The sequence below is a fragment of the Spermophilus citellus genome (assembly GCF_964194105.1).
Source record: "Spermophilus citellus genome assembly, chromosome: 8".
Classification (NCBI taxonomy): domain Eukaryota; kingdom Metazoa; phylum Chordata; class Mammalia; order Rodentia; family Sciuridae; genus Spermophilus; species Spermophilus citellus.
The window spans coordinates 129,433,168-129,458,888 of record NC_138189.1 but is presented as its reverse complement, the minus strand read 5'-3'; the positions used below and the strand labels follow the sequence as shown (position 1 = coordinate 129,458,888).

The following is a 25,721-nucleotide window of genomic DNA, read 5'->3' as shown; positions in this document are numbered from 1 at the left end:
AGAGAGAGAGAGAGGAGAGAGAGAGAGAGAGAGAGAGAGAATTCTAACATTTTATTTTTTTTTTAGTTTTCGGCGGACACAACATCTTTGTTTGTATGTGGTTCTGAGGATCAACCCCGGGCCGCACGGCATGCCAGGCGATCGCACCACCACTTGAGCCACATCCCCAGCCCAGTTTGGCAATTTTTTAAAACTGCAGGTCTTTTTTTTTTTTCCTGTGTGTGTGTGTGTGTGTGTGTGTGTGTGGTGTGCTAGGGATTGAACCCAGGGCCTAGTACATGCAAGGCAAGCACTCTACCAACTAGCCCCAGGCCTGTTGGTTCTAAAAATTATTTTGAAAATCTGGACTAATCTACTAAATCCAAAATGTGACCCATGTCAATTCGACTCTTATTTGTTCATTCAACACATAATCTGAGGGGTTGCCACATGAGATGGGACACAAAGAAGAAACAGGCTGCCTGTGTGCTTTTTTGCTCATGGTGAAAAGGACCTGTTTAGTCAGCAGTTACTAGTCAGCTGGGCGAAGTCTTCTGGGAGCAGCTGTGAGGGAAAGTCTATTTGTCTAGACATCCAATCTCATGGAAAAAAGAAATGAAGCTGAGCTGCCTTAAAAATGCACAGGTACGAGCCTGCTGATGAAGGGAAACATGGAAGCAAGAGAAGTGTGTGTAGTCGGGAACTAGGGTGCCTGTCCAAGTTAAAATGTGAAGGACAAAGGAATAAGTGAGGCTGAGTAAGTGTCATCCTCAGCTAAGCACTTTTTTCCCCTTGGGGGGGGGGGTGCCAGAAATAGAACCCAGGGCTTTGTACATGCTAGGCAACCCCAGCCCTTTTTTTTTTTTTAACAAAATTGTTGTGAGAAACACATAAAACCTACCATCTTACCATTTTAAGAGTACGCTTCAGTAGTGTTAAAGTATATTCCGACTGTTGGCTTTATCCTACAGGAATAAATAATTTCAAGTTGAGACTAGAAAATTTAGAAAGACTGTCTTAAAGGGTTGGGGTAAAAGGAGGTAGGGGCTGGAGGATAGAAGGAGGGAAGGGATTATACGATTTGGAACCTTGGATGGTGGCAACAAGGGGTTCACTGAGATTCTGGGATCCTCATGGCTGTGCAGGCATTTAACCACTCATTCCCCTGTGGAGCAAAAGGGAGAAGACTAGGTGGCCAGGAAATGCAAGGGTGCAGTGTGTTTTTTCAGATTGGACCAGTCACAGATTCAGGAGTTCAGAGATCTGCAACATAATTGTTCAGATCAGAGATGGTTTTACTGACAGGGAAGATCTGTATCGTGTATTTGCCTCACTGAGGAAAAATCCGATTGATTGGTACCTGGATGCCGTGACAACTTAGGCGCTGGGCCCAACACTTGCACCATGTCTCACAGTATTTGGTAAAAAGTTAGATGCACAGATACCGGAGATAGGATCAGAGTGCTTTTGATTGCTTTTTTTGGTGGGGAAATCACTGGGGATTGAACCCAGGGTGCTTCAGCTACTGAGCCATATCACCAACCCTTTTTGTTTTTTATTGCTAAGTTGCTTAGTGCCTCAGTGAGTTGCTGAGGCTGGCTATGAACTTGTGGTCCTCCTACCTCAGGCTCCACAGTTGCTGGGATTACAGGCGTGCACCACAGGTCCCAGTTGTTTGATGAAGGAGCAACTGGCACTATTTGGGAGGACCACCTGAGAGAGTTGCTGACTACGCTGTGGTCAGTACAGCATGTCTCTTGAACTTTACGATGAGGAAGTGGATGAGCTGTGTAGAGAAACACCTGTTCACAAAAAGGGGAATTTCAATTACATTGAGTTCATGTGGATCCTTAAACAGAACAAAAGACAATCATAACTAAAAAGGACCTCACATGCTAGCCAAAAATTCCTTGTTGCCACTTTGGGTGTTTCTGAAATTTTCTGAGTCTATCGCATGCCCTTAGCTTTAGAACTTTTGCCTTTCATATTGTATTTATTTTCAGACATTTGGCACATATATCTTTGCAGTCAGACTGGAAATGAGATTTTTTTGTCATTTTCTTTTCTTTTTAGAAAATATTTATTATTTATGTATCTTTAATTTTAGGTGGATATATTAGTTTGTTTGTGGTGCTGAGGATCGAACCCAGTGCCTCATGCATGCTAGGTGAGCACTCTACCACTGAGCCACCATCTGAGCCCATTTTTTTTTTTTTTTGTCATTTTCAACATAGAAAATAGGGCAACTTACCTATGTGTTATGGCACACGCACAACTGTAATCCCTGCTACTTAGAAGGCTGAGGCAGGAGGATTCCAAGTTCAAGGCCAGCCTGTGCAACAAAGTGAGACACGACTGCCCACCCCAAGGAAAAAAAAAGGAGAAGAAAGAAAAATAGAATAAACTTATTAGTGGCTTCCCACCCAATAACTGGAGTTAATCTATTTCTTTAAAGAATGTTATTTGTTCAATGTTTTCTGAACCATAATTAAATTTTGTGATAAAAAAAAATGTTTACAAGTTTGCTGGTGGATTTGTGAGTAGGGGATGATTTCTAGCTTGGTCATCTTTTTTTTCCCAGAGGGGAAGTTTGCCAAAGGAATTCAACACACCCTGGCTGAGTACCCAACCTGTATGCTGTATGGGCTAGAAGCTTTCCAGGGGCCACAACTTGCCAGGAAATGTTAAACCGCGACAGTTAAAAAAAAAAGTGTGTATATATATATATATATATATATATATATATATATATATATATATATAAATATAAATAAAAACTCACTGAGGCACTAAATATATATATGAATTGCTACAAAAATCTTGAGAAATTAGAGATTTTACTCTACTTTTAAAAAATGTATTGTTACTGTATAACAAACACACTTTTTTGGGTTTCTTTTCCTCTTTCCTCCCCCGCACACCCCCTGCCCCCAAAACCCAGGGCCTGACGCATGGTAGCTCTATCACTGAGCTACATCGCCAATCTTTTTCATTTTTTGAGACAGGGCCTCGCTAAGTCGCTGAGGCTGGCCTCCAACTTGCCATTCTCCTGCCTCAGTGACTGCAAAGTGCATGCTCTTGAGAAGAAACGTGGCTGAAGAGTTAGACGGTGAATTCAGGTTTGAAGGATGCTGAGTGGCCCTCTCTTTATTCGGAAACTTACTTCCTCACTTCAAAGCCACAGAAACCACGGGTCACTAGGTCTGCACCTCAGGCGGCTGGCACCTGAGTCTCCAGAGCACGGTCTCCCAGCGAGCCCAAGGCGTGCTAGGCGGCCTCCTCACACACGAGGGCGCTCTCGCAACTACAGTCGAAGGAGTAGCTCCGTTTGCTGTCGCGACATTCTTGACGCCGGAAGGGCGAAAGATCAGAGGTCACGTAGACGGCGCGTCCCGTCCCCGTACGCCTAAGTTCTCGCGCGAGTTGCGCTTCCGTCCTTTTGGCTCTCTGAGCAGCACCATGGCGGTAGGCAAGAACAAGCGCCTTACAAAAGGCGGCAAGAAGGGAGCCAAGAAGAAAGTGTAAGTGGAGACTATCGTCGGTCCTCGCTGTTGGGGTCCTGCTGGAATCGGCGGGCGGGCTCTAGATCGCGGTGTGGGCTGGATGGCGAGGATGCCGGTTGGATTGCGCTGGCCCTGACTTTGGTTCAGAGTGCACCGCGGCCTGGCGGATCTGGGTGCTGCGTTGCGCAGGGCTGCCTGCTTTTCCCCAGACTTCCTGGGTCTTGTGCGCGCCACGTGTGAGCCGAGTGTTCGCCGCGACTCGGCGTGTTCTGTGCGCTCAGGGTAGCCTATGTCCGTGGATTTTTGGTGCCACTCCATTAACTGTTGTCCAGGAAGTTACTCCCTTCAGGGACCCGCACCTCTCTACTGCTTGGGCCCCGTGGGAGGTTCTGAGAAGCTAACCCTAAAGGGTCTTTGTTACCACTTTGTGCCTTCACGAACCTGTGGAGTTCGCGAGACGTGCAGGTTACCGGAGGAACATTTGTCGGTGTGATGGGCGGACCATGGAGGAGAGTGGCCGTAACCTTAGAGTCAGTCTGTAGGCTGTACAGCGAGACTCAGAACATCAAGCTTCACGTGTGTGCGCCTCACTTCACTGTGAGGGAATTGATTGACTTTAGTGTTAGGTAGTAGTTAAGATTTCTTAAAATCTTGCTGGGAAGTGAAGTTAACATTAGTGTTAAATAAGGAAAGGTGTAAGAAATTTCAGTAATAAATACAAGACTTGCAATGAAACGTAAGCTTTTTTTTCCCCCTAGGGTTGATCCATTTTCTAAGAAAGATTGGTATGATGTGAAAGCACCGGCAATGTTCAATATAAGAAATATTGGAAAAACATTAGTCACCAGGACCCAGGGAACCAGTGAGTATCTTATACTTGGTTTGCATTTTCTTTAATTGAGGTATATGTATTGTAGTAGGCATATTGGGCTTCTGTTCGTCCTGTGACAGGAGACTTTAAGGACACCTCGGTTCTTGGTTTTAGGTTTGGCATCTGTGGTGGTTGTTTTTTGTGGTACTCTTAAGCAAGAGTCGTGCTTTTAGAGTTCACTAACAGTGGACAAGTGGTTTTGAACTTCTAAGGGGCACTGTCAATAAGTCATTGAAGTTTTGATGAATTTGATAACAAAGATTAAGGTCTTTATTTACCATTAATTTAATTTTTAATCTCAGCTTATATGCATGACTTAGTAGACTTGTATTTATGTAGTTCCTAATGTTAATCAGATATTCAATTCTTATTTTGTAGAAATTGCTTCTGATGGCCTCAAGGGTCGGGTGTTTGAAGTGAGTCTTGCTGATCTGCAGAATGATGAAGTTGCATTTAGGAAGTTCAAACTAATTACTGAGGATGTTCAGGGAAAAAACTGCCTGACCAACTTCCATGGCATGGATCTTACCCGTGACAAAATGTGTTCCATGGTCAAAAAATGGCAGGTGAGACCCAAAGTTTTCTTGGAGTTCATAGGGTACATGACCAAGGATGTCATGGTGTGATGACAGGAAGGGAACATATGTAATGGAAGATTTAGGTTTCATTTGAAATTTTTGATTTCGTCCTTTTAAATATATATTTTTTTGTCAGTGAATCTTTATGTGGTGCTGAGAATTGAACCCAGTGCCTTACACATGCTAGGCGAGTACTTTACCACTTCTTTATGACCCCAGCCCTTGATTGTGTTCTTGATTTTATTATGTGCTAACTCTGGTTGCTACTGCTGACTTTATGATGTATGATGCCTTGGCCATCCTTTTTTTTTTTTTTTTTTTTTTTTTTTTTTTTTTTTTGGTGGTACTGGGGATTGAACTAGGGTGACACATGAGCTATGTTCTCAGCCCTTTAAAAATTTTCTTATTTTGAAACATGCCTTGCCCAGTTGTTAGTGATCCTTTTCCCTCAGCCTCTCCCCAATTGGGGATTATAAGAGTGTGCTACCACAGCCAACTATGATCATCCTGTTTTACTTGACATGTTTAAATTGAGTCCAAGGTTTAATACTGGGTTTTCATCGGTGTGTTTGGAACCACCAGGGGAGGCTTGCAGTTTTGCCTGTTTCTAAAATATTTTGGGATCTCAAAATCTAGTGAATTTAGAGTGAAAGGGGGGCTCAGGTTAACCTTTTGATTGCCTCTGGTTGGGAGATGTAACAGTGGAAAATTCTCTGATGTGGTGTTTAAATCATGACTCCATGTCCCATTATATTCTTGAGAAGTAAATTTTTGTTTGCTAAGCTTTGTTTCTTGTGGAGAGAAGTATATTCTTTCATTGAATTGTGGGGGTGAAATAAGCAATCCATGTAGCACAGTGCTTAACACAAAATACTCAGCTGGTGGTACCAGAAAATATATTGGTTCACATGTGTCTGGCTAACTGTCTAGTTTTGGAATATTTTGTATATGGGAATGAATGATGACAAAATGTTTCGGTCCCAACTGATACATCTTGATTATACCGTTACATTTATTTCTGACATTCCCTTAAGGTTTTATGGTTGCATTTCTGGAAATGTATGACTGTGATTGTGTTGATGTGTTCTTTTTCTTTTTGTGGAGCTGGGGATTGGAAATGTTCATTTTAAAAATAAAAGTATGTTTAATAAATGGAAAGCAGGCAAATCAATATTTTCGTGACCACCTAAGGTGGCCTTTTGTATTTTAAATTTAGACAATAATGTGATCACTAATTATGAACTTTGATTATATATTAGCTGTGAAATTAAATATTTAGTTCTCCATAGCTTTAGTTTGGAACATAAAATATTTTTTTAAGAAATGTGCTTTTACAGTATTTGTTCAGAACAATTTTTTTTGGAAGGTGAAATCCTATACATTATTACTTTTAACTTTTTTTTTTTTTCAATGGGCCTTTATTTTGCTTATTTATATGTGGTGCTGAGGATCGAACCTGGTGCTGGTGCTTCCCGCATGCTAGGCAAAGCGGTCTACCACTGAGCTACTACTCCAGCCCCATTTGATTGTTTATTGTTTTGCTGTGCTGGGGATTGAACCCAGGGCTTTGTGCATGCAAGGCAAACACTCTACCAAACTGAGCTATATCCCCAGCCCCCATTTTTGAGACCATATCTCAAAAAGTTGTCCAGGCTGGCCTCTAACTTGTGATCCTTCTGCCCCTACCACCCAAGTTGCTGGATTACAGGAGTATGCCACTGCATCCCATCTAGTTGTTTTTAATAATGAAATTGAGGGATGAATTAATGACATTAAAATGTGTTATATCTGACAGTATCTTTTTCTCTCTAGACGATGATCGAGGCTCATGTTGATGTCAAGACTACCGATGGTTATTTGCTGCGTCTATTCTGTGTTGGTTTTACTAAAAAACGCAACAATCAGATACGGAAGACTTCCTACGCTCAGCACCAGCAGGTCCGCCAAATCCGGAAGAAGATGATGGAAATTATGACCCGGGAAGTGCAGACAAATGACTTGAAAGAAGTTGTCAATAAACTGTAAGTGTTTATTTTGTTCCTCTTACAACAGAATCCTGCCTTAGATGAGGGAAAGAATATGATAACCCTGGCTCCAAGGAGGAACCAGACCCATATTTAAATCTTCTCTGTGAATCCTGGCTATATCCCTTAAATGAAAGAGTGTTAAAGTGCTTAAGTAAATTGGTTTAATCTTTTTGTGGATGAAGCTAGCAGCAGAAAGATGTTTTGCCTTAATTAGAAAATACACAATGTCTTCCACAATTAGTAATGCTTGGGAACAGGTGATGAAAAAAAGTTTCGGTCCCAGATGATGTCTAGTGATAATTAAACATTTTTCTGATGTTCCCATGTAGCATACAGATGTTTAAGAGGGTGTAATAGTTAATCATTAAGGCTTGGACTCAGAAGGCTTAAGATATTAATTTTTTCAGATAAAGTGAGGCGTTTTATGTATAGACATAACTCTAGGGTTTCTTTCCATGTAAAGGAAATGTGTGAGAATCAGAACTTTGGTTTTTGTATTTAATTTCACCATCACTTGTGATTTGCAGGATTCCAGACAGCATTGGGAAAGACATAGAGAAGGCTTGCCAATCAATTTATCCTCTTCATGATGTCTTTGTTAGAAAAGTAAAAATGCTGAAGAAGCCCAAGTTTGAATGTAAGTGAGAAATCGCAATATTTGTGAAAGAAAAATGGTGGGACTAGATAATTTTTTTTCTTAGGGCCAAATAACACCTTTTTGTCTTTTATAGTATATTGAACAAATCATTGTTTCAAGATATGATAAGCTATAACTAACAAAATTTTTTTTCTTTTTAGTGGGAAAACTCATGGAGCTTCATGGTGAAGGTAGTAGTTCTGGAAAAGCTACAGGAGATGAGACAGGTGCTAAAGTTGAACGAGCTGATGGATATGAACCACCAGTTCAAGAATCTGTTTAAAATCCAAATTTTTAATAGTGACCAATAAAAAGTCCTATTTGTGATGGTTTGCTCCTGAATTTTCTTTTAAAGTAATCTGACAGCTTGGTGAATCAGATTCTCCGAGTTGGTAGTGACCTGGTGAAATTTTTAATGGATTTTATCCATGAAGTAGCAGAAATAGTATGGAAATGGTATTTCACTTATCACATGCCCTAAAGGTGGTTTTTCTTTCTTTTTTCTTTTTTCCTTTTTGTTTAAAAACAAATAGATGCTGATGAAGCTCATTTTTGGGCACAGGCATTTGTTTACCATCTGGTGAGGGCCTTCTTGCATGGCAGAAGATATCACATGTCAAGCAGACTGGTTGGTTTGTCTTTAAATGTTTAACCATCTGGAAGGCTTGTTAACAGTTCGTTGTTGGGTCCTTCCCTCAGGTTTCAGATTGAGTAGTTTTAGAACGAAGCCTGAAATTTGGCATTTGTAATAAGTTCTCAGGTAATGCTGGTGGTGCAGATACGCTTGGTGCTAGATTAAATAATGAAAGCTCTGCTGGGCAGGGTAGCACACCTGTGCCTGTTCCAGCTGCATGGGAGGGTCAGGTGAAATAAAAATCAAAACTGAATTTAAAAAAAAACACAAATGCTGTCTTTAGCCTCTCAACTATAAAACCAATGGCAAAATTTGGATTTAGAGTTAGTCATCTGTACTCCAAAGCTGAATTCCACTAGAGAATGCTTGTTACAGGTCTGTTAACAAATGGATATTTACATTGCCCTGTATTTCCTCTAATCACTCCCTGTTTTGTGCTTATTTCTCAGACCTTCAGTTTCCTTTTTTTCCCAGCTGATGACCTTGTTTCCTATAATCACCAAGAAGGTTAAATAGATGAGAAGGAGTCACAAATTTCCATTGCTTCTGCTCTGTCATCGGTGTGTGCATGTGTTTGTTTTCTGCCTTCTCATCACTGGATGGACTGTGCTAAAACAACCTTTCATTCAAGCATTAGATACCATATTGTCATGCTTCATTAAGCTCTTGGTTCCAGCAGTTTATTCCTTTTACCTATTCCCTTCATCAGCCCATCCATAGGCAAAATAACTCCATTCTAGTTTTTGTGTGTGTGTGGTACTGGAGTTGGATCCAGGCATACTCTACCACCAAGCAACTTTCCCAGCCTCTTTTATTTGAGATAGTCTAAATATAAGTTGCTGAGGCTGTTCCCAAACTTGATCTTGTCTTAGCCTCCTAAGTAGCAGGGGTTAGAGGCATGGTCACTTTGTCTGGTTGAAATCCTTCATTTCTGTACCCTTCCAGGGGACCCTGCTTAACCCTCCCCTATAGCAAAGTTCATATATATATATATATATATATATATGTATTTTTTTGTACTGGGGATTGAACCCAGATTTCTTGCTTCATAAGCACTTTACCACTAGAGCCACACACCTCCCCCTGCTCACTTTTTACTTCTCTTGAATCTGCTACAATTATATATTTACCCCTATACCATTCCAAGAAAATCATTTTGGGGGCTGGGCATGCTAGTACATACCTGCCCCAGTGAGTGGCTCAGGAATTTGAGGTTTACAGTGGCACTGAGCTGTAATCCCAGCTACTCCAGAGGTGGAGGCAAGAAAAAGTTCAAGGCTAACCTCAGCAATTTAGCAAGGCCCAAAGCAACTGAGCACTGCTATGGTTTGTTACTAGAACAAGTTGAGCTGTCCTCTGCCACCAGTGCTAGAGGTCAATTGCAAGTGCCCCTACTATCTGACATCTAAAGTTTTCACTAAATGAGAGATGTCTTTTTGAAAAGCCAGACTCTGGGGCTGGGGATGTGGCTCAAGCGGTAGCGCGCTTGCCTGGCATGCGTGCGGCCGGGGTTCAATCCTCAGCACCACATACAAAGATGTGTCCGCTGAAAACTAAAAAATAAATATTTAAAAATTCTCTCTCCTCTCTCACTCTCTTTAAAAAAAAAAAAAAAGCCAGACTCTCTTCTTCAGTTTTATATTCTTTGACTGGTTTCATTAAACCACTAACGGGGAGTGTTGATAACGCCAGTAAATTCAGGGTCTGTTTACCAAAGTTACTTGTGATCCTGTGGTGGGTTCACAATGCTTATTTCCAATGACAAGGAAAACCTGCTGACTAACCTATTGACACCTAAAGGAAACCCAACCCCTTATTATAGGGTTTGTATTTTGGACACAAGAGGTGCCTCATTCAACATTCCTTGCTGTTCAAGTAAAAGATGGGGTGTTCTGGGATGCAGCAGCCTTTGCCTCATTTGATTTTTGCATGAGGTGGTGCGCCAGTCAGTTCTCCCATTAATATAATGAATAACCCACCAGGCATGATGATGCATGCCTGTCATCCCAACTACTTTATAGGCTGAGGCAGGAAAATGCAAATTAAGGCTACTCAGCAATTTACTGAGACCCTGTCAAAACAAGGGGCCAAGGATGTAGTTTGAGGTAGAACACCCCTGGTTCAATCCCCAATACTACAAAAACTGCAAACACCTGAGAAAAATAAAAAGGGAATGGTTTATTTGGCTCTCAGTTTTGGATATTTCAGTCCATGACTGACTGGCTCTGGTGCTTTGTGCCTGTCGTTGGCACATCATATCATTGTATCACCTATAGTAGGATGCAGTTCTGCCTCAGCCTACCAAGTAGTTGGGATTACAGGCATCCCTGGTGGGTTATTCATTATAGTAATGGAGAACTGTCCGACCACCACTTCAGGCAAAATTCAAAAGAGCTCACCTCATGGCTGTGTGTAAGAGCAGAGACTAGGGATCCACAATCCTTGAGCTCCTAAAACCTCCCATTAGGTCCCTCCTACTAAAGGTTCTATCACCTTCCATTAACATCTTGGGCTGAGGACCAAAAATCTTCAACACTTGGGCCTTTGAGGTATATATAACAAGTGGCAACAGCAACTCAACATAGCTTAAATCCCACTCTACAGCAGGTGCCATTGAACTTGCTGGCTCAATGGGGGTCTTACTTAAAAGAGCCCCTAAATAACTGGATCTAATTAATGGCTCAGATAAAAGCTGTTGTGGTTGTACAACCTCTGTACCAGCTGTGATGAACATGGTTACTGGTCAGGGCAGAATTCAAGCTGTTCTAGATCTAGACAAATTCCTTCAAATGAACTTTGCCATATTTTTGTTGACCTCTGGACTCTTGACAGTGGCCTAGCCATCTGGTCTGCCACTTCAAAGACAGGCAGATCAAAGGCACCCTTTTTTAGGATTGTACACTGTGGAAATAGATTGTGCTTGCTCACTGGACCATCTAGGGCACTCATGTAGATGACTCTGGTAAATGCCAGTTCTCTGGTGAGGTGAGGCATACTGGATTTAAGGTGCTAATCAAACCAGCACTAAGATTATCCCCACAATAGCAATGTGGCCACCATCGTGGACTAAGCACACAGGAAAAAACTCTTGTCATGCATGGCAGTCTTTGTGACTCCTGCCAAAAGTTACTCCATTTGTCTTGAAGCAAATGAGGCAATAATACACAGGGCATTTGTACCATTTGTTCCTGATTAACTACTTTAGACCTTTGGCCTCCTCCAAGAATAACTAATGGTGCTGTACCACTGTGGACAGATTTTTAGACTATGATATCGCTGTTCCAGTCTGACCAACTGACTTTGGCCATACAATCGTAGCTCTTGAAACTAATGTGTCATATTCTATGTCTTCTAGACCATCTGCAGTCTGACCATTGGGTGCCTTCTGTCACAAAGGCCACCTAGCAGTAAGCTAAACAGATTATTTCATGCTCCCCACCATCCACAGATATCTGACATTGTTGAGCATTAAAGAGGTTTCCAACTACATCACCCTCATCTCCTGGTCCACATACCTGAGCAAGGTAGTTTGACCACAGAATATGGGGAGTCCCCAGAAAGGGATTCTCTCTCTGCTGCCTGCCAGGAAAAAAAGATCTGAGTGAAAGAATGATTAGAGAAAAGTTGGTTAAGGTTTCAATTTTCTGGCAGTGGAGAAAAACAACAACTCTGGCACTTGGGGGAAAAAAAATACCTGAGGTCCCAGGAGTGAGGGAAGGGAAATAATTAATGTACAGTTTATTCCCTAGATGGTGGTTTCTCAACCTTGGCACTATGGATATTTAGGCTAGATAACGAGGGACTTTGCCATACATGGTAGGATATTAGCAGTTATCTCTAAATCTTTACAAATGAGCTAGATACCAGTAGCCCCTTCTCCTCAATTGTAACAGAAATGTCTTCAGACATTGCCAAATATCCCATGGGGGGGTGGTGGTGGTGGGCAGAATTGTCCTCAGTTGGAACCACTGACCTTGACCCCATTCCACTACCTGATCCAAGTGGCAGTTGCAACTATGGGTGTGACCTGCTGAGTTTGCCATTTCTGTCCACGTACTATGGAAACAAAACTCATGTGGATGTGGTTTAACTGATCTGCTGTGCCTGCTGCCATCACAGAAACTCCCTAATCTGAATGTGCAGACACAAAAACCAACACAGTTTTGATTCAACCTGACCACTGATATGCTTTTGATATCTGAGTGGCCTTGGATAACATTATATATGGGAAAGGAAGGTGCAACTATTGGGTGACACGGCCCCTGTGACTAAACTACTATGGAGACAATATAAATCAGATTCATCAAGTCCTGAACTAAAATGACTTTGGGGTTATATGTTTGTATGTAAGGGGAAAAATGGGCCATGAGATGTCTATTGAAAACTGGGTTTGCTTTTGGGCTCATTTACTGTCCCACTAATTACTGACAATGATACCAAATACTAGCAAATCAGTTTAAACTCTCTTGAATAGGTCATAACGAATAATAGAGCCTGACCTTAAAATACCTCCTGGCTCCCCAGAGACTTACAGTTCACTATCTGGGACCCTGGAGAAGATGGCTGAGATCAATGCTAAAGGCTGCCTTCATCTGCTGCTTTCTTACTGATAATAACCGTAATTAAATGGTATATGAGACAAATTTAGTGCAATTGGTTCTAGCCTCTGTTGGCTGGATTAATCAGGATGGCCATCAGAGTAGTTTACTCATGTAAAAATTCAAGTGTGGCCAACAGTGTGTCAGGCTGAGGAGTGAATTGTGAGAGGCAATCTGCCATAGACTGTGAGCATACCTGCACATTCTTGCAGAGTATGCCAAGAATACAATCCCTTGACTGCTCTTTGCCTGGGCCATTTCTCAGGGTTGCCTTTATGTCCTTGTGAGCAACGTTGAGGGATGAGGTAATGTTCCCCCAGGAAAAAAAGCAGGCTTGCTTCCACTTGCTATGAAAGTGGTAAATCTTAGTGTTCCTCTCCTATAACATAACCTACTATACAATGGGCCTATGCATCACCTCACTGGGATTTAGGAGCTTCAGGAACTGACACAAATGAACATGAAACACAGCTATGACTTTTGCTGTAATAAAGTCCTTTGTTTCTGACCCAATTAGTCTCATGTCTTCTGCCAGCACCCATGAGACTGCCAGGCTAACTTTTTAGCTTACAAGTTGGGTAAACCATCAAGCACTGCACAGTTCCCGATACTTTTCTCCTTCCCAATTATTCTGAAGCGAATCTGACATATCAAACATAAATATTTTAACATGTATCAATTAGCTTTTCATCACTGGAACAAAATAACTGGGAAAATCAACTTATAGAGAAGAAAAGTATATTTTAATTCAGTTTCACAGGTGGTTGCTTGGTTCCCTTGCCTTTGGGTCTGTGGTATCATGGTATATCATGGCAGGAATGCATGGTGTAAGAGGGCTGTTCCACCTTATGGTAGCTAGGAAGCAAAGGGGAGATGGGAGGGGGTCTGGGTCTCCATACCCTCTTCAAGGTCGGCCCCCAATGACTTAAGTCCCTTCTACTCAGCCCTTCTGCTTTAAAGGTGCTACCACCTCCCAGTAGCACCACAAACTGGGGACATTGAGCCTTTAACACAGGGTCCTTTGTGGGACAGTTCAGACCCAACTACAGCAACCTCTAAAATGAGTCCTTAGAAACACAGCAGCCCGGCATGGGAGTGCACACCTGGAATCCCAGATACTCTGGGATCAATCTCCAGGACACCATAACCACAAACCTCTAACATGCTTCCAAATTTGATAGTTCCCTGTCATTTGTCACCTGTGTAATGGGCGATTCTCTGTTGGAAGTTACTACAGTTTGGATCTGAAATCCTCAGTCTGGGGCATTATTAGGAGGCGGTGGAACCTTTCAAAGGTGATTCCTAGTTGGATGAAGTTGGGTCAGTGGGAGCAGATATTGAGACCCTGGCCCCTTCTTCTCTGTGTCCCAGCTGCCATGAGGTGAGCGATTTTCTTCACCACGTGCTTCTGCCGTGAGGTACCATGTTCCGTTGCCACAGGCCCCAAAGTGCCAGGGCCAACCAACGTGGACTGAAACCTTTGAAATCATAAGCCAAATTAAACCTTCCCTCCTTATAAGCTGTTTGCCTCAAGTGTTTTTTTTTTTTTTAATATTTTTTAGTTGTAGTTGGACACAATACCTTTACTTATTTTTTAATGTGGTGCTGAGAATCGAACCCAGGGCCTCACGCGTGCCAGGCAAGTGCTCTACTGCTGCGCCACAGCCCCATGCAGCCCTCAGGTGTTCTTAGTAGCAGGCAGTTAACTGACATAGACACAGGCCATGATAGGCTATGCGAGTGTGACATTTGTGAAGAGCAAGGGCTTGAATTTGCGAAAGCTATCCTAGAGTTAAGGTACAGCGGCTGTCAGCTCCTAAACGTCTGTGATGCTGTAACTTTTAATTTTTGTGGTACCCAGGGGTGCTCTTTTTTGATTTTGTTTTGAGACAGGGTCTTGCTAAATTATTAAGGTTGGCCTTGAACTTTTGATTCCCCTGCCACACCCTCTCAAGTGGTTGGGATTATAGGCATGTGTCACCAGGTCCAGCCTCTAATTGTATTCTGTCAAAAGAAAATGTAACTTACTACCATAGCGGAAACTGATAATATCAATAGACTAATAAAACCAACTGCTAAGCTGGTCCTGTGGGCACATGCCTATAATCCCAGGGACTTGGGAGGCTGAGGCAGGAGGATCACAAGTTCAAGGCCTGCCCAGGCAATTTAGTGAGGCCCTGTCTCAAAAAAATTTTCAAAAAGGGCTGGGGCTATAGCTCAGTTGTAGAACACTTGCCTTGCACATGTGAGGCACTGTGTTCAATTCTTAGCACCACATAAAAATAAATAAAAATGAAGGTATTGTGTCCATCGATGACTATATCATATATATATATATCAATAAAACCTTCATTTTATTTATTTATTTTTATGTGGTGCTGAAGATCGAACTCAGGGCCTCGAGTGTGCTAGCTGAGTGCTCTACCGCTGAGCCACACCCCCAGCCCCACTAAAAAAATATATTTTTAAAGTTTTAAAGTTTTTTTTAAAATTTGAAAAAGGTCTAGAGATATAGCTCAGTAGTTTAGTAAACCTGGGTTTAATCCCCAGTACCAAAAACAACAACAAAAAATCAAAACAGAAAACCAACCGTTAAGGATTTGGAGCAACTACAATTCTCCAAACATTGCTAATGGAATGTAAAATGACACAACCACCTTGGAAAAAATAGGCAGTTTTTTATAAAATTAAAATATCTCTGTTCTGTGACCTAATTATTGTTATTATATTTTGCAGTTCTAGGGATGGAACTCAGGGCCTCATGCATGCCAGGCAAGTGTTCTACCAGAGCTACATCCCTGCCCCATAATCATTATTCTTAAAAGATGGAATTTCACAGGCTGGGGATGTGGCTCAGTGGCAGGGTGCTTGCCTGGCAGGCATACATGTCTCCCTGGCTTCAATCCCCAGTGCTCATGGTGGGGGGAAGATGGGATCTCACTATATTGCCCTCGGTGGCCCCAAACTATGAGCTCAAGTGATCCCCTGCTTTAGTTTCCAGAGTCCCTGGGACTACAGGTACCCGCCACCAGGCCTGGCCATGACTTAATATTTTTTTCCTAGGTATTTATCCAAAAGAAATGAAAAGCTGTGCCCACAAAAAAAAAAAAAAAAAAAGGTTTATATCAGCTGGGTGGGTGGCATACATCTGTAATCCCAGCAGCTTAGGAGGCTGAGGTAGGAGGATTGTGAGTTCAAAGCCAGTTTCAGCAAGTTAGCAAGGGCCTAAGCAACTCAGGGAGACCCTGTCTCTAATAAAATACAAAACAGGGGGCTGGGGATATAGCCCAGTTGGTAGAGTGCTTGCCTCAAATGCACAAGGCCCTGGGTTCAATCCCCAGCACCAAAAAAAAAAAAAACCAAAAAAACAAAAAAAACAAAAAAAACCCAAAACGGGCTGGGGATGTGGCTCAGTGGTTATGTGCCCCTGGGTTCAATTCCTGGTATACACACACACACACACACACACACACAATGTTCACACCAACTTTATTCATAACAGCTAAAAACAATAGGAAAATGACAAACAAAATGTGGTATTCATACATTGAAAAGAAAGGGAATGAACCGATGCCACATAGGTAAGTTTCGAAAGTATTATGCTGCGCAAAAGAAGCCAGAGGAATAGACTCTGTAAGATCACATTTTTATGAGAAGGGTGTGAGGGACTTTCTTTTTTTTTTTTTTTTTTTTTTTAATGTGTGAGGGACTTTCTAAGGCAATGGCAAAGTTCCACGTGTTGGTTGGTGGTGACTGTCAGTATATAATTCTCAAAACTTACAGAATTACTTATTATGTTAAAAAAAAAAGGATCATTTTATGTAAAAAAAAAAAAAAAAAAGGATCTAGCTAGGTAGGTGTGAACTTGCTGCATTTCGGGGTCTGTCTGTCTCACTTTGGGGTACGCTGTCTGCACACCGCACTAGTCCCTTCTCACCTACTCAGTCCGGAACGAAATCTAAATAGACTTTACTCCCCCCTGTCATGGGCTTCTTGGCTTCCGTGGTGTCCAGGATCTGGACTGCATGTGTCACTCAGCACAGTGGCCAGGGCTTCTCCTCCAGGAGTTGTGTCACCAGTGGTGACGATGATGTCCAACCTTCCAGGGATCATGGTATCAGTACATCGATGGCCTGATGGTAGTGAACTTCACTGCCAAATCCAAAGAGGAAAACTCTCGCCTCCTTTATTGGGATGGCAGGTTTTTAGGGACCACTGGGTGCAGCGTTCTGCTCTGCAGCTATATTTGAGAATGCAATGCTGATTTTCATCTTCCCTGAGGTATTCGGCTTCCTGTCTGGTCTCATCACCACCCTAATTTTCCTCAAAAACTAGTCTGTTTCTGTGTCCATCAACTGGACTATGATAGAGAGGCACTCCACCTCCTTCCAGCAGCAACCTGCACAGGGCCCACTCTCCCACTGGGTAGGGGGCTTCGCATTGCACAGGGTTGTAGTGCTCTATGTGTTGATTCCAATCCACCCCTGACCCCTTCACTGCAGTGCTGAGTCTCACCACAGCCCAGCAAAGTCCTGTGACCGGCACAGATGCAGGCCTTTGCTCCCTCACATTCACCTGCCCTTAGGATGCTGTCTATACAGATCAACTAGGTAACATTTTTGTCACTTTTTTTTTTTTTTGGTGGGGTAGGGGGGCAGATTGAAACCAGGAGGGCTTAACCTCTGAGCCACATTCCCAGCCCTTTTTATTTTTGAAACAGTCTCGCTGAGTTGCTTAGGGCCTTGCTAAGTTTCTGAGGCTGACCTCAAACTTGTGATCCTCCTGCCTCAGCCTCCTGAGTCACGGGAATTATAGGCATGTGCCACTACACATGGCCTCTTTTCCTTTCTTTAACCTCCTATCAATTTTATATTCTGTCATCCATTCATGTATCTAGGCAATATTTATTAATAATCTATGAGATGCAAAGCATTTCTTTGAAGCATTTATAACAGTAACCTTAGGCAAAATCATTCAGCCTCTGCAGGCTGAGCTCAGCTCTCCAAAGACCCCTTGGCAGTTTAACAGGAAGAATTTGCAATTAAGGGAGTGGCCCCTAGATGGTGGTATTGTTCTGAGTGAGGCTCTGGATTTTCTTCCTTTCATATTTACAGTGAAGTAAAAAGACATAGGCTAGAAAATGATTTCTCATTAGTTCTATAAAACTTCACTGCTTAAGAATTCACTCAGTGGCATTCAAAATGGCATTGTATCATGAGTCGTGTGGCCTGTGTGTATTTGACATTAATTATAACCATTAATGATCATATCAAAGTGAACATATTCCCTTATTATTAGCCCATATACCCATCAGTATTTTCTCTGGGTATATTTATCTAACCTTAAGAAAATGAATAAAATTTAAATGGTGATTGTTAAGAGCATTGATTTATAACCCTATAGAAAAAATCTTTTCAAATACTAGTTGTAATAATCAAGTTTTATAAATAAACTGACTTCTTTCATTCTGAATGTTACAGATTAATTTCCAGGCCTGGGATTTCCAGCCATGAAAACAAGGGTGCCTTTTAAAGAAATATGTTGTCTTTTAGTGTTCAAAGGCTAATACATAATGTGGCTTCTTCAGTTTTAACCTAACAATGAGAAAGGATTCAGAGATTCAGGATTTGAGCAGGCTTAGATGAACAATATCAAGTTTCCACTTAACATTCTTGAAAGGAAACAAAATGTATTCCTATTTATTCCCTATAAAACTAACTGGGCATAAATATGTTTCTACTTAAACATGGTTGAGTTTCACCTTGAATTCAATCAATATTTAGAATAAGAAATTATCTATGAAAACCCACTGGTAACATTTTTGCTTTCTATCTGCTCAGTGGGAAATAAATGGCAAGCAAAAACCAGAACATAATAGAAGCAAATCATACATAACTGGATTTTGTTTCAATATAGATTTTTCCCAATGAATTAGAGAGAAAAGATAGTGTGTAGATCTAAGATAGTATTGCTATAGGTGAAATTCACCCACCCACCCATCCATCTATCCAACCAACCAAGCAACCAACCTATATGGTCCAAGGGATTTGAGATATGAAGATAAGAAGATGCCATTTCCAATCTCAAAAATTCAGTCTAGTCTAAGAAAGGGGCTTGGAAAAGTTCAGTTCGGTTTATTATAGTGTCAAGTAGATTTACAACTATTGCACTTATCATTCTGCTTACAGAAGGCCAATATTAAGGGGGATATTTTTCTCCAAAAGAGATAAGTTTTCAGAATCTTCAATATGTTAAAATTACACAGGCAAAGATAGAAACCTCATGTCCCGTTCCCTAGCCCTGCCCCCTTCCTGCTGTTGTACAGCTTGCTGCCAATTAGAATTTTAGTTTGGATAATGGTTTAAAAGTCATCCCTTTCTCATTAAATGACCTTTGAGTGAAATTGGACAAAAATTCTCTTTATACTCTCTTCCTCACCCCAAACATAGAAAACACAGCTCCCATACTCCAAAATCAAATGTAACCATAAACCTTGGAGGTAAACTTCACTCAAAGACAAAGTAAATATTACTTCCTTCCAGACTCCACGTGGCATTCAGGTCAAGTGCAATCACTGGCTGCCCAGCTTTTGGGCAATGGGAGAAAACGACAGAGGCTCAAAAGTGATCCAGCATATAAAATTCTTCTCAAAAACAGAAGAAAGTCATGAACATTGTTGGGAAAGTGTTTTACATTTTCAAGAAATTCTATTCTACTGATGTGTTTGGAAGATTGTCTTCAACCTATTTGGCTTTAGCCCATTAGCTGTAACTGATTCAGTCATGTGAAGAACCACTTTTATCTTAAGCTTTGCAATGTATAACAATGGATGAAAGGAAAGTGGTTTTCTTATTTACTCTAATAATTGTGCTAGAAGAGCTGGAGGGGGCGTGGCTGGTGGAGAGTACCAGCCTTCAGTCCTCTTAAATTATTTTTTCATTCTGATTATATTTCGAATAAATGAGTGGTGGGGGGCTTGGCACTGTTTTTCATCTTAATAGTTGCTCTGCATTCAAAGATGCTCTATGTGATTCATAATGTCCTACCATAACAAGACACAGCTTTTATATATTACTGGGGTAATGCAAAGAAAATGAATTTTCCTTTGGGTACCAGTAATTGTCAAAGGAATGATTGCAGATTCAGAGAATGTGCTTTATAATAACCCTGTTAACATAAAGCATAGACTGAGCAAAGAAAAACCATGGCATGTGTGTGGAAGAGTCAGCTGCATTAGCAAGGCATCTCAGGGATGGTTTGGGCTTTTTTGACTAAGATACATCAAATTTTGACCCCCTTCAGCTCCTTGGACCAAGAGGAAGCAGTTACATAGGAGCATTTGCTGAGTGTGAGCTGACTTTGCCATGTGCTTAGAAATGCTCCAACTAGTTAATAAACACTCTCTCTCTGCCCTGGTACTAAGGCTAATGTGCTCAGGCTGTTAGAAATAATTTGAATATCAAAAATGAAATTGAGATTATCAACCATGTCCTGATAGTTACAGCATGTAGAATGTCAAACGTCCTCTTTTTAAACTAAAGTAAAAATGAAGAAGCATGGTTAATTCATTTGTGCTGATTAAAACACACCTCCAAGTGCAACTTGGGTTTGCAGCCACTCCATGCGGCTGTGTCACCAGACACTCTCCCTGGGGGAGGGGGGGGACATGTGTATCTGCCTTGCTAATCCCTCCAGGTGTCTTCCTAGCCCATGTGCACACTCCCACTGTGAAGGAAAGCTAGCTACAAAACCTAGAAGTTTTCTGCTTTCAGAAAATTCTAGTGTATCATGTACACCTCAGGTATTTCTCTTTCTGCTTAAAAAAATAGTGCAAAAACATCTGATAGTCAAAATGATAGTTCAAGCAAGTTTTCGTGCCAGGGAACAGTGGAGCTTCACCTTTAGCTGACTTGTAGAATGTGAACGTAGTTTTTGGGAAATATTCCAGATTTTCCCATTAGTTCTCCACTCATCCAGTCGTCATCTACAGATTCCAGCTCTGTTATTATATCCCCAGCCTGTAATAAGACAGGAATTGGAAATAAGCATTGGTTTCTATTGGATCTAAGCATGGTAAGTAGCCTACCTGGAATGGCATGAATAGTCTCTCCTCTTTATAGAACTCAAATATCTTGATTTGCAGGGAGAATTCAATGACATGCCACAGAAATGATCTACACCTAATGATGATACCATTTGCTTCCCTATTTGTCTTCCTCAAATCCTATTCCCTTGCCATTATCAATTTTGCTACACTTTGATTTTCATGCTAATAAATTGGTGGTGGTGGGGGCAGTACCAGGGATAGAACTTAGGGGAACTCAACCACTGAGTCAGACCCTTATTTTATATTTATTTAGAGACAGGATCTCACTGAGTTGCTTAGCACCTCACTTTTGCTATAGCTGGCTTTGAACTCATGACCCTCCTGCCTCAGCCTCCTAAGCAGCTGGGAATATAGGTGTATGCCATGACGCATAGCTCTGCTTATAATTTTATGATTCCTAAAGTTACCACCACCAATTGAGAATCCTTCTTGAATAAATGACAATATCAGCCATATATACACATACACATATATTTTCATCTAACATTATTTACTGAGCTCCTAGTATGTGCCACTCATTGTTCTGGGCACTATGGAAATAGTAAATAGGCGTCATTCTCAAGTGGGAAGACATAAGTAGAGCAAAGCAGACAATATGGAGTTGCTGCCTCATTGGGGTAATCAGAGAGGGTCCCATGGAAGAACAACACTATACAAAGCCTTGGAATGAGAGTGAGCCATGTGCTTACTGGCTGCCTGGTCCTAGTCTATGCACTTTACACAGGAACTAACTCAATTTAAACAATACCATAGTCCCAGAGATGGCCATCATTATTATTGTCCTCATTTTACAGCTACATTTTTATATATTTCTTTATTTTAAAGAAAACGAAACTAGTCGATGGGCGTGGTGGTGCAGGCCTAAAAGCCCAAAGGCTGTAGAGACTGAGGTAGGAGGATTGCAAGTTCAAAGCAAGCATGAGGAGTGCCTGGGGTTGTGGCTCAGCGGTACAGCGCTCACCTAGCATGTGCAAGGCCTTGGGTTCGATCCTCAGCACCACATAGAAATAAATAAATAAATATTAAAAAAATAAAGGTATTGTGTCAAACTACAGCTAAAAAATATTTTTTTTAAAAAAAGTTAAGCATCTGTAGTTTAGCAAGGTCCTAAAACAACTCAGCAAGACTCTGTCTCTAAATAAACTATAAAAAAGGATAAAAAAAAAGGGCTGGGGATGTGGATCAGTAGTTAAGCATCCCTGGGTTCAATCTCTGGTACCAAAAAAACAAAACCAAACAAAAACCAACCAAACAAAAAACTAGTAGTGCTCGGAGAGACTACGTAACTTGCCTGTATCACATGTGTGAGTAGTAGCAGAACCAGAATTCAATTCCAGTGTGATTCTAAGGCTGAGATTCTAGGTGGTAACCACATTTTACACTGGATCTTTTTGCTTAGGTTCTTACTGCAATTGCTTTTTAAACATCCTGAGCATTTGTCTTGTACATAATGGTATTCAACCTTCACCATTTGGTTTTTTTGCATTCCCCCATGGCTCAATATCAAATTTACATTTCCCCCCTTATCTTAAGAGCTTCACCCTGATTCAGAACACTCACTGATCTTCACCAGGTTAGTCAAAGGGGCAGAGCCTTATTCATGTGCAAAACAGAATTCTTCTAGTAGATGAAGACATTAACTATTCTGCTCTTTATGGTAACTAACCATTTTGGGATAATCTGGGTTTAAGATTCTACAATGGTCCAAAGTGACCCTGGATACTCTTTAAAATAACTTTATCAGGTTACAGGGGTTTATTTGTAGCCCTAGTCATTGCCCTCTAAAAACAATGGTTTGATTTACAGCTCCCCTACACTATTACTGGAGATTTAATCCAGGGACTCTTTACCATGAACTAAGTCCCCATTCCTTTTTATTTTATTTTTTATTATTTTTTAAACATTTATTTTGTTTTTAGTTGTGGATAGACAAAATATCTTTATTTTATTTTTATGTGGTGCTGAGGATCGAACCCAGTGCCTCCCACATGCTAGGCAAGGGCTCTACCTCTGAGCCACAACCCCAGATCCTTCTTTTTATTTTTTTTTTTAAATATATTTTTAGTTGTGGATGGACACAATGCCTTTATTTAATTAATTCATTTATTTTGATATGGTGCTGGGGATCAAACCCAGGGCCTCAGACTTGAGAGGCAAGGGCTCTGCCACTGAACTACAATCTCAGCCCTCTTTTTTATTTTTTACAAGAGGATCTCCCTAAGTTGCTGAAGGCCTCACCAAATTACTGAGGCTGGCCTTGAACTTGTAATCCTACTGTCTCAGCCTCTGGAGTCCCTAAGACTATAGGCACTTGGCACCACACCCGGCAGATTTAAAGCCTTTAATTATGGAAAATGGAAAGGAAACATTTTGATTGTCGGACGTCATTAATCTATTCCTGCTAAACTCTGTAAAATTCTGGCTATTCGCCAGGTGTGGTGGCACACACCTGAAATCCCAGAGGAGGATCAAGAGTTCAAAGCCTCAGCAACTTTGTGAGGCCCTCAGCAATTCAGTGAGACCTGTCTCTAAGTAAAATACAAAAAAAGGGCTGGGGATGTGGCTCAGTGGTTAAGTGCCACTGGTTCAATTTCTGGTAACTCTATCACCCCCCCCCCCCAAAAAAAAGTAAATTCTGGCTATTCAGTTCTGTTACAAATAAGTTCCTTCTGATTCCTCAATTATAGTATAATGTTTGACTGAAGCTATTTTTCTTAGCTCTGGTTCATACCTACACACCATGTCAATGTACTGAGAGGGTTATTTTTTAAAAGAAATTCTTTTTTTAAATAGACTTTTTACTTTATTTGTTTATTTGTATGTGGTGCTGAGGATTGAACCCAGGGTCTCACACACGCCAGGCAAGTGCTCTACCGCTGAGCCACAATCCCAACCCCTTAAAAGAAGTTCTATCTACTAACATTCTCTGGATATTTAATAAAATATTAATGACCAACACCACTGAAAGCAGTAAAGAATCCCTCTAAAAAAATCTAGCACTGTTCTGACTGAGTCATTTATTTGTGAAATGAAGACAACCTGTTCATTGAAAGTACTATAAATTCTGTTATTTCAATCAACATAACTTAAAGGAAGTAATACTCAAAAAACTGGAATTCAGATTCTTCACTTGCAGTAATATTTTATGAAAAAATAAGGAATAAATTCTGAGCCACTGATTCACAAGACTGAAGAGGACTTGGGCAATGTTTCTAAACTTTTAGATTTTAAGGATCAAGATATTAAAAAGAAAAAAAAATACTAATATAGAGTTAACAACTGAATTTTGTGTAGTAAGGATATAGGAAATTATCTATCACTTACTAAAACGGTTTATAATAGAAATGGCCTTTCAATATGAAAATGTCAGAAGAGCATTCTCAAAGGATAAGTCTATCCTGAAGTAGGAAAGGTAGCAACCTTATTGTGACACACCTCCGCCCACCTCCCTCACTCCCCCAACATCTAATACCTAATAGTGCCTTATTTTCCTCATTCTGTTACAGACAAGTAAAAACCTTATTTGGGCACCCAAGGTCTCAAGTCTCATCTCCTCTAATCAGTCCTTCAGGCTGAATACCCTCCACATGGAGACTTGACCTTTGTCTCCCACAGGCTATGCTGACAGTAAGGACTACAGAAATCTCCCTCCCCCTCCTCTAGCACACAGTCCCCAGGGCACTGTCCTGGGTGTTTTTCCCTGACCATGGCCCAAGGGAAATAGAATCATGGAAATAATCCATTTTCACTTTAAGAAAAAATAAGAGGTACTTCTTTTTTTTCTTCTATATTTTAGTTATAAGTGGACACAATATCTTTATTTTACTTTCATGTGGTGCTGAAGGTAGAACGCTTGCCTAGCACTGGGTTCCATCCTCAGCCCAAGAAGTATTTCTTTCTTTTTTTTAAACAGGAAAGAAAACTTTATTGAAGAATATTACAATAGGAAAAATAAAATTGAACTCAACTTCCCTTAAACAAAAATCAGGAGAGGTTTTAAGCTCTGGGTGAACTTGTGAAAATGTACTGAGAGACACTGATAGGTGAGACACTGATAGGTACTTCTTTGGTAAAGTAAGATTAGGGATATTTTAGGCTTTAAAAAAAAGAAAGAAAAAGAAAACTAGCTGGGCATGTTGGCGCACACCTGTAATCCCAGCAACTTGGGAGGCTGAGGCAGGAGACTCTCGAGTTCAAAGCCAGCCTCAGCAATAGCGAGGCACTAAGCAACTCAGTGAGACCCTGTCTCTAAATAAAATACAAAATAGGGCTGGGGGTGCAGCTCAGTGGTTAAGTGCCCCTGAGTTCTATCCCTAGTACCAAAACAAACAAACAAACAAACAAACAAACAAACAAACAAACATCTTTGAAAGTAGATTAGCATTTTGGAACTAAAACCGCAAAGCTCTGTTGAATGTCTCTGTGGACAAGACACAGTGTCTTCTGAGCTACAGTGCCACAGTGGCAAACTGTAGCAGCTGTCACCTGTTTCTTCACTGATTTCTTTTTTTTTAATATTTATTTTTTAGTTATAAGTGGACACACAATATCTTTATGTGGTGCTGAGGATCGAGCCCAGTGTCTCACGCATACTAGGCGAGCACTGTACCTCTGAGCCACAACCCCAGCCCCTCTTCACTGATTTCAAAGGCGTGTTGGTAGCAGGCTGTGAGGGCCACGTAGAGGATTGCCCTTTATTAGAGCAACTAATGGAAACTACCAGATTACTAAGAACCGAGGTTATAACAACAAGAACAAGGAATTACTTTGAGGGCTGTGAGATTATT

At 41.1% G+C, this 25,721-nt stretch overlaps 2 protein-coding genes and 1 long non-coding RNA gene across 5 annotated transcripts in view; 1 reads left to right on the top strand and 2 right to left on the bottom strand.

Annotated features, from left to right (window-relative positions):
* Window positions 1–1,356: 1,356 nt before the first annotated feature.
* On the bottom strand, window positions 1,357–3,320 carry LOC308654998. Its single transcript, XR_014023363.1, has 3 exons — window positions 3,143–3,320; window positions 2,231–2,334; window positions 1,357–1,781 (listed from the first exon to the last, which is right to left on the bottom strand). It is a non-coding gene; the product is annotated as an uncharacterized lncRNA (long non-coding RNA).
* A 23-nt stretch (window positions 3,321–3,343) lies between these two features.
* Window positions 3,344–7,922, top strand: RPS3A (ribosomal protein S3A). Its single transcript, XM_081304769.1, has 6 exons — window positions 3,344–3,500; window positions 4,241–4,344; window positions 4,732–4,919; window positions 6,744–6,952; window positions 7,486–7,595; window positions 7,757–7,922. Exons 1-6 carry the CDS (start codon window positions 3,439–3,441, stop codon window positions 7,876–7,878), a joined length of 795 nt encoding a protein of 264 aa, XP_081160895.1. The 5' UTR covers window positions 3,344–3,438; the 3' UTR covers window positions 7,879–7,922.
* An 8,380-nt stretch (window positions 7,923–16,302) lies between these two features.
* Window positions 16,303–25,721, bottom strand: part of SH3D19 (SH3 domain containing 19) — a 187,731-nt gene continuing 178,312 nt past the window's right edge. For all 3 annotated transcript variants that reach the window (XM_081304757.1, XM_081304755.1, XM_081304756.1), the window contains one exon: window positions 16,303–20,845. In XM_081304757.1, the coding sequence (XP_081160883.1) occupies window positions 20,729–20,845 (117 nt within the window). In that variant the 3' untranslated portion in view covers window positions 16,303–20,728. The remainder of the gene's footprint in view (window positions 20,846–25,721) is intronic.